The sequence below is a fragment of the Podarcis erhardii genome (genome assembly GCF_964252035.2).
Source record: "Podarcis erhardii genome assembly, chromosome: 6".
NCBI classification, from domain to species: domain Eukaryota; kingdom Metazoa; phylum Chordata; class Lepidosauria; order Squamata; family Lacertidae; genus Podarcis; species Podarcis erhardii.
This window is the reverse complement of record NC_138510.1, coordinates 40,702,335-40,711,173: the sequence shown is the minus strand read 5'-3', so window position 1 is coordinate 40,711,173 and position 8,839 is coordinate 40,702,335. Positions and strand designations below refer to the sequence as shown.

General features: G+C 43.6%; 1 protein-coding gene across 3 annotated transcripts in view; it reads left to right on the top strand.

Annotated features, from left to right (window-relative positions):
- DYRK3 (dual specificity tyrosine phosphorylation regulated kinase 3) overlaps positions 1–8,839 on the top strand; it is a 39,281-nt gene that overhangs the window by 13,738 nt on the left and 16,704 nt on the right. The window contains exon 1 of one of the 3 annotated variants that reach the window (XM_081865236.1): positions 8,058–8,222. The exons of 1 other annotated variant lie outside the window; for it this stretch is intronic. In XM_081865236.1, coding sequence (XP_081721362.1) covers positions 8,140–8,222 — 83 coding nt within the window. In that variant the 5' untranslated portion in view covers positions 8,058–8,139. Of the gene's footprint in view, positions 1–8,057; positions 8,223–8,839 lie in introns of those variants that run through there. One more of the 3 variants, XM_081865237.1, reaches the window with a different exon arrangement.

The window sequence follows — 8,839 nt, the reverse complement described above, 5'->3', positions numbered from 1 at the left end:
GGTTGTTGTGAGGATGATATGGAGAGGGGGAGAGATACAAATGCAATAATAAACAATATATATCTTAGTGTTATCAGGCCAGGAAGATATTCTGAGCATTTTTTTGCTAGTAGTTTCATCACTTGGCATTGTTTTTTCCAAATTTGTTGGCTTTTTTGTGTGTTTGTTTTTTGTTACTGACTAAAATTTTGTTACTAAAATTAATTTGCTATGGGTGAAGCTGTATCTAAGAAAAAATACATTTCAATATATTGGCATCTGTCTGTCTTGGAAGACAATGGAGGAGTGTGCCTTTGGGGGTGAAGATTAGAAAGTTACAGCACCTGCTGTGGCTGTAGAGACTAATATGGGAGAGATGTGTTTGGTTGCAGCTGGGGCAGATGCACCATGGTGTTTCTTCTCTGCGCTCCTCCCAACAGTCATTCCTTCTCTGGTCACTGCTATGGATGCATGACCTGACTGTTTCAATGCACTGCAGCCATCTGATGGGGTTGATGATGTCACATTTATGTCACATTTGCAGACATCTTTGTAATGCAGAGTTGGTCTGCCAACAGGCCTGGTGCCTAAAGCCAGCTTCCCATAGAGCATGTCCTTGGGGATCCTGCCATCTTCCATTATTTGGACATGACCAAGCCAGGGTAAATGTTGTAGAGACAGGAGTGCAAACATGCTAGGAATGTGGCCTTGGGAGAGCACATCTTTAAGACTCTGCCCTGCCATGTGATGCCCAAAATCTTTCTGATGCAGCGCATGTGGCATTGAGATGTCACGCCTGTTGACTGTATGTTGCCCACGGCTCACTTTTATAAAGCAGCATGTTCAGCACACAAGCCTGGTAGTCCTTCATCTTGGTATTGTTAGCATCACATTCTCCCATACCCTTTGGAGAGGCGAGCCTTGCCAATACGCTTGTCCAGTTTAAGTGTCGATGGAGAGTTTGCTGGTTATGGTGGAACCCAGCTGAGGCATGGAGTGCTGGTGATATCCTGACTCAGGATGTTGGTCTTTGTCAGGCTGATGGTAAGGCTCAACTCCCTGCAGGCTTGGGCAAAATGGTTGATGAGTCTCTGTAGAGCTTTCTCAGAGTGAACTTCAAGGCTGTGTCATCTGCAAACAACATCTCTCAGATAAAGACCCACTAGGCTGCTACAGTTTTGTCTTACCACAGAGGTGTGTGATGTTGAACATATCCCCGTCGCTCCTCAAATGAAAGTACAAATCGCAGACTTTGACTATCTGTATACTGTACTGTTTTTGCTGAATGAAGTGTATCCCTATTAAATAGATGCAACTGGGCTTCCTAATCATGGGGCTATTTAGTATCCATGTTACAATCACTTGACATTTGTCATGGACTGCTTACAGCATATCAGTAATCTGGGGATTACTATTTAAATCCTGAAGACTCCAGGACAATCATAGGGTTTTGGCAGCATTCCTAAATTAGCAGACAGTCGAAAAAACAAGATGTTCTAAGAGCCTGTAAGTGGCCTATTATTTAATTATTCAGACTGCTGCTTTTCTAAGGAGGGTACAGGGACTACAATCTGAGTGAGTTGTGTGTACTGAAGATGGCCATGAAAGCATTAGCAAACATAGTGAATGGTGTAAACCCAGAGCCTGTCATGGGCAAGATTCTGTTTCCTTAGCTACAGGGTTGCATCATCCTGGAGATGTAAAATACAATGCGGCAAGGAGAGTCCAACTGTCCATGGCAATGGGGCTGATATCCTACATTATTAAGGGTATCAAAAGTCTAATGAGCTAACGAAGCAGGGAATATATGCGAAAGTGGGGAAATATGTACAAAGGATCGCTAGAGCAGAGCAGTGCAGACTTCAGGCTTGTGGGATCTGTTTTGAGTTTTACTAGAACCCTTAGATCAACTAGAACCAGGTGCAAAGGACATAAATTTAGAATTAAAGAACATGGTTCTTATGTGCCTCTGATGAGAACAGGGGTTTTGTGTCGGAAGTGAAATGAGCTTACAACCCTCACAAAATTCTATTTCTGGTCACTCCAAGTTTTCTTCATTGTTCTTAATAGTAGGGTGGATACATGTTGTTGTTGTTGTTGTTGTTGTTGTTGTTCCTGTTACTTGCTGATCTGCTGCACATCACCCAAAGATCTACCAGTAGATCCACATCTACCTTTAGCTCACCCTTGACCTAGAAGTCTTCACCTCCCTAGGATTTCCCCTGAGGCTTTACTGGAATGAGCAAGCTTACTCAAAGAAGAGCAAGGTCAGACCTGTGGGCAGCCTAAACTCATTCTGAAACCGTATATCTGATGAGGATCATCCTCCTGTCATTATAATGAAACCATAAGGAATATTTCCAATATGATCCACATAAGTAGCTATAAATGGTCTTACTTTCATCTGGAGCTAGTGCCGCATTGATCTGTGGTCCAGGAGTCGCATGTCAAAATTCGGTGTGGCCAAAATGTAAAGTGGCCATAGACATTCTTTTAATCTTTTGGAGGCTGGGGGTATAACAAAAACCTTTTGGCATCACAGTATCACAGCAAGGGACTTATGGGGGCATTCATTCTTAAAAAACCATGCAAAGCAGCAAAACACCTTTTGTCATCACAGCAGGGGATCCATGTGTTGTTGTTTTTTAATGACTTGGTGGGAGGTCTTGTGGGACCACAAAACCCAGCCCATGGGCTCCTTTTAGCTACTATGCACAATTTTTCTTTGCCAGAAGCTGTACTTTTACATTAAGGAGGTAGGCGGATTGTGAAGGTAGGAGAAACTTGATGGACTGTTGTCTTTCTTTAACTACTGTCCTTCTCATGACACTTTCCAATAAAATACTGTCCCTTTATGCTTGCATCAGAAGGTATAGCGGATACAATAGTCAGGTAAGACTCTGCTCCTGTGCATACCTTTTGGGGATAAACCCCATTGCCCTTAGTGGAACTTCAAAGTTAAAATGAATAGAATTGCACTGCAAATGTTTAAGGTTCCTACCTGTCACGATCTATGCAAACTACAATCCTAAACACACTCATTTAAGAGTAAGTCTTATCAAATTCAGAGGGACTTATTTCTTAGTAAATAGACATAGGATTGTGTGGGCCAGTAGCCTTCTGCATATCCATAAGGATGAAAGCCCCTGAATCTCTGAAACTACTATCTAGCTGTACCCAGTTGCAAGATTAGAGCAATTAACATTTAACTCTTAATTTAAAGCTATTTCAACATTTGTCTGGCTGCTGCTGATTTGCTTTAAAAAATGATTCAAAGCCTAGGCACATCAAGCAAATAGAAGCTATTTGATGGAAACAATAACTCTCATACTCTGAAGATTATTCATTAAAATCTGGTACACGTAAAAACAAGATAAGTAAATGTTCTGGTTTTATTCTATTTCTACCTTGAAATGGAATGTATGGTGAAATACTATGGCTATCACAGCATATATATATCCATAGACTGAATTTGTATAAAATATTTGCATACCTGATTCTTTCTACATAAAGAAAGGAAGCAAAAACGGAAGCAAATACGTCTACAATGTGCTTGTTGTATGTTCGCCTCAGTGTAATATAACGTGAATTGAAAATCACATCTCACCAATAACTCCTGTGTAAGGAACAAAGTTGGAAAGCCTTCTTCGAAATAATCTTGAGCAGAGGAGAAATTGAGCTTTTCCAACCTGCTGCCTTCGACATATTGTTGGGACTACAACCACCACCATTCCTGAACACAGGCCATCTAGCTTGATCTGCAGTAAGTTTGCAGTTCAACAACTGGAGGGCATAAGGTTGAGGAAGGCTGGATTAATTATACAACTTATTTGTTTGTTTATATCCCATCTTCATTTCATTTTCATTATTTCTATGTCACTTTTTATTCACATGAGTCACAAGGTGGCTTACATACAATAAATAAGAACATAGTAGAACATCACATTTACAACATAAATCATATAAAATAATTAACAAATCTTCAGTAAAACAACAACCTTCTATAAAGCACCAATTAGCAAAACAACTTTTTTAAAAAAGGCTAAACAGCACAGCCGCAAGATAAGTAATAAAATTCACAAAGCATTACAGCAGTCATAATCCACAAAACGATATTAACGTTAACAAACTAACAATAAAAAACAAACTAAGCACTCCCATGTGTTCAAAGTAGTATACACAATCCCCTTCCCCATTTCATTTTATGGCCCAAAGTCACCCAATGAGCTTCATGGAGAATTCCAAATATACTTCACTGTAGTCTACATGGCATAGTTTTTCTGCTTTTCTTTACACTGACGATATGAGAATCTGTCATGCCAACAAATAGGCAATATAGGCTTTATGAGGTCCAAAATCCATACTGAGGCAATACCAATATTAGGCTTTTTGGTTCTTCATTTTTCTACTATTGTAGGAAAAAGCTATTTCACAACTTGTGTCAGATAGGCATTCTTACTTATTTGAGAGGTAACCGAAATGCAAACCTCAGCCATGCATCTCAAGGGACAACCTGACTGTCTTGCCTCCATATTCCAAGATAGAGCACAGCTGTTCTGGGGTAATTCACGTGGAGGGGAAATGTGGTTTTGACATGAATCTACACAATATTTTTTTTAATGGACCATTCCCTGTGAGACTCCAAAGCATAGAAAGCAATTAGAATACAATAAATGGCAAACCTGCTAAACAACTAAAATGTGATTGGGGTTGGGAGGCAGCAAATATTTATTGTAACCTTTGCTTCCCTTAAGGAAAATGGCATGGTACAGCACATATGCCCCAGAGACATGAGGAAGGCTGTGATCCCTGTTAACAGCACCAGATGGCTCTCAGCATTGCTTTTGCAAAATTATTTGATATCCTTGAAAAGAAAACCCAAATATTTGATCATGGGATATTCATATAAAGCCTTATTCATAAACCCTTTCATATAAGGAGGGTAACATTCCAAATTAAACTCTGATACACACCTATTAGTGCTAATGAGAGTGTTGTCTAAAGAGCAAGAATAGTCAACAAAAGGTATCATTTTCAACCATGAGGAGGTCAATTGGGAGTTTTCAGCTAAAAAGAAAGAAAGATTCTAAGAACTGAAGGATGGATAAAAACTCACTTTAGGGATCAAGAGAAAGGAAGGCATATTGAACACAATATTTGTTTAAATATTGTTTATGTCAATATTTTTCATTCTTAGTACAAAATCGAATTTTATATATGGTAGCAGGGTATTAGCAAATAATTTTCTCGGCATCCCAAGCTCTCATTATAACCAAGCACAGAAGCTCCACACAAAAACCCCCAAAACCTTTTCTTGGCTGCACACAGATAGTATTCAACACATTATGTTTTATTTTGATTGGCACAGGCATAACTTAAAGACAACTCGTAATGTGTAAACCTATAAACAGGTGGACAGACTTCAGGTGTTGCAATCTATTTTGTTCTGCTGTACTGTTTTCAGTGCTTGCTAAATACTTTTTTGTTTAGGCCCAACCTGTAATGTAAAGTTGGAATGTATTTTAATATGTAATTTTATTTTATAATAATAGAATCGTAGAGTTGGAAGGGACCCTAAGGATCGAACCTGCAACCTTGGCATTATTAGCACCACACTCTAAGCAACTGAACTATCCATATATTTTTAACTGCTTGCTTTATTTTTATTTTTTGTAGGTCGGCTCGCTTTTAACTTCTTACTTTTATCAATAATTTCAATGTATATTATATATTTTATGCAAGCTGGTTTGAGGTTTCTACACTGCCTCCCGTAGTTTGGTCAAACTCATGTTAGTAGCTTCTTCAATATAGTGGTGTACAAATGCGGTTAAATAAAAACAAGACAAATATTAGAATCCTGATGCCTACCAACTGGAGTGAAGTGCAAAATATGTGTGGGTATTCCAGCAGGGCTGGCCCAAGACATATTGATGGCTGAGGTGAAGAACAAGATGGTGCCCCTGTCTAGATGGGCAGTTCAATCTTCAGTACTGGTGACAGCATTGTGCAGTACACCTTGGGACAGCAGGTTGCACTGAGGGAGTGTATGACCCACCATTGTCATCCTGTAGGACATCACTTATATTAAAAAGTATATCAAGCTATATCAAATTTATATGAAATCCATATCAAGCAATGTCAAATTTATATCAAAAGACAGGACTTATGGGGAACGGGGTGGGGCACCTGACACTTTTTGTTTGACATAATGTATGTCCCATGTTGTGCTGCATTCCCTTTCCACCAACCTGCCAGCAAAAATGGGTGGAACCAAGGCCAGTCCAAGACATCTGGGCATCTGAGGTGAACCACAAGATAGTGTTCCCCTCCCTGCCAAGGAAGAAGGGGTGAGTGAAGATCTAAATCAGAACCCCAAGGTGGTGGTGGGGGGATAAGGATCTACATCAGGATCTGCTGCCTCTGTGGATCCTGCTGCCTGAGGCAGTCACTCCACCTTCCTTGCCTCACTGATGAAGCAATACATGTACATTTTGCATTTGTACAGTAGGCTAGTATCTACACACATCCCTCTCTCTCCTCCATCCAGACAAGCAACAGGCATTATCAGAGTTCAAGAACACAGGGAGTGCCTGGGGAGAGATCCATGAACCACATTTTGGCCACTGCGTCTGAGCTTCCCCACCCCTGCCCTAGACAATCGGGAGCCCAATTTGTCAGGCATTGCATATTCCACTCAACATAAACAATCCTCTGTTACAAGTAAGTTCCTAACCAAAGCTTATTTAAAACACAGCTTAATGCTGAAATCCTACACACACTTTGGTGGAGGCAAAGGTAAAGGTACCCCTGACCGTTAGGTCCAGTCACAGACGACTCTGGGGTTGTGGCGCTCATCTCACTTTATTGTTCGAGGGAGCCAGCGTACAGCTTCCGGGTCATGTGGCCAGCATGACTAAGCCGCTTCTGGTGAACCAGAGCAGCGCACAGAAACGCCGTTTACCTTCCCGTCGGAACGGTACCTATTTAGCTACTTGCTGGGACCGAGCAATGGGAGCTCACCCTGTCGCATGGATTTGAACTGCCAACCTTCTGATTGGCAAGTCCTAGGCTGTCTGGTTTAGACCCACCAAACTCAAATGGGCATACAATTACACTGGAAATAAATGTAGCCTAGTTTTAACTGGTTTGTCAGATTGAATGTGTTTTGGATCTTCTAGTGTCACGGTGGACATACACTTGGCCTGTTGCTGAAAGTATTCAAGCTTGGGAGTTACACAGAGCTGTTTAGTAGGCAGAAAGATAAAACAGAAGCAGGGGAAGCTGCCTTTTATCAAGCCAGATCACTTGTCCATCTAGCTCAGTATTGTTTACCGTGATTGGCAAGTGGCTTTCCAGAATGTTAGGCAGGGGTCTCCCAGCCTGACCTGGAGAGAGTGTTAAGTTGTGTGAGTGTTGCCCTTGGGACCCTCTACGTGCAAAGCAGTTGCTTTATACCACTGAGTTATGGTTTTCCTCCTTAAAATAATAAAACCACGGTTTCTTGGCAGACTTATGAGTGAAGACGTATACCCATGCGTTGCAAGCGTCTGGTGGTGGTGCTGACACCTTAAAAGATCTGGCAGCTTTGTTTAGGAGAACACTTGTGTCAGACCAAGAGCTTGCGGCATAATAACTGTTAGGGCAGCCCATGCTGCAATAAGCGCCAGCCACAGTGAAAGTCCACGAAAGCTCATGCCATAATGAACGTGTTAGTCTTCAAGGTGCCATCTTCTGTGTTGTTGTTATTCGCATTCGACGTGGCTTCGCTACAGACAAGAGGCTCTTTTTGAGGTCCCGGCAAGGTTCCTAAGGCGTGGCCCTAAAACACACACGCACACATTGGGTTGCTCAAATTCTTTTATTTACCAAGCCGCCTGCCAGCAAACGCCCCCCCCCCCGCCGCCGCCTTCTCTCTCCCCACTCATCCCCTTTCCCCCCTCGGCGCCCGCCCGTTTCCTTTCTCTTGTCCCCGCTCGCCTCCTCCTCTCACCGCGCAAGCGCATAGAGGGCCAAGCAGACGTTCCCTTAGCAACCGCGCCCTGAGCACTGCCGCGGCCCCGCCCGCCGTGCTACAGCCTCAGAGGAGAAAGAGGCGAGCGAGCGAACCAGGCAGGCAGGCAGGCAGGCAGCGCGAGCCGGAGTGTGGGCCTGGCTAGGGTGATGGGGCGCAGGGCCCGCGGGCTTCCACCCCGCTACCGCCATGATGCTGCTGAGCAGGAAGCCGGAGGGTCCCCTCACTGCAGGTAATAACGGCCCCTCCCGGGCGGGGAGGTTAGATGGGGCTCCCTGGGTCTCTACCTCGGATTTTATTCCTACCCCCCCCCCGACTTGGAATGGATCCCTCCACTTCTCGAGGCGAGAGGGCCTTTGGGCCATTCGAAGACTCGGAGAGGGGGGTCCCGCGGGGCTTCTCGCGGAAGAGGACAAGAAGAGAGGCGAAGTATCGATCTGTATTATTGCATATGCAGCCGAACGCACATGCCGCGCTGGCCCCGCTTCCTCGGAGAGAGGCCACGTTGCGCCTGCCTCGTCCACCCCCGTTTTGTGCAACGGGGATCTTGAGGTGGGGGCCCCCCGATCGCCTACATTGGGAGGGGAAGCTGTTGTGTTGTTTTACGAAGGAAAAGAGTCTTCCAAGCGATCCCGCGTCCTGCCCTGTGTGTGCGTGCGAGTGTGTGAAATCCACTTCTTTGTTGCTCCCTTTTCCACCCTGCGCCCTTCCGTTAGATCGATTGCGAGGAGTTTAAAGGATAACTCATCCGTTTTAGGTGATCTGGATCCGCAGTATAATGCAGCGGGGGGGGGGGGCATATTGTGGAGGAGGATGGCGGGGGGGGGGAATCTAGCACCAGAGAGACAG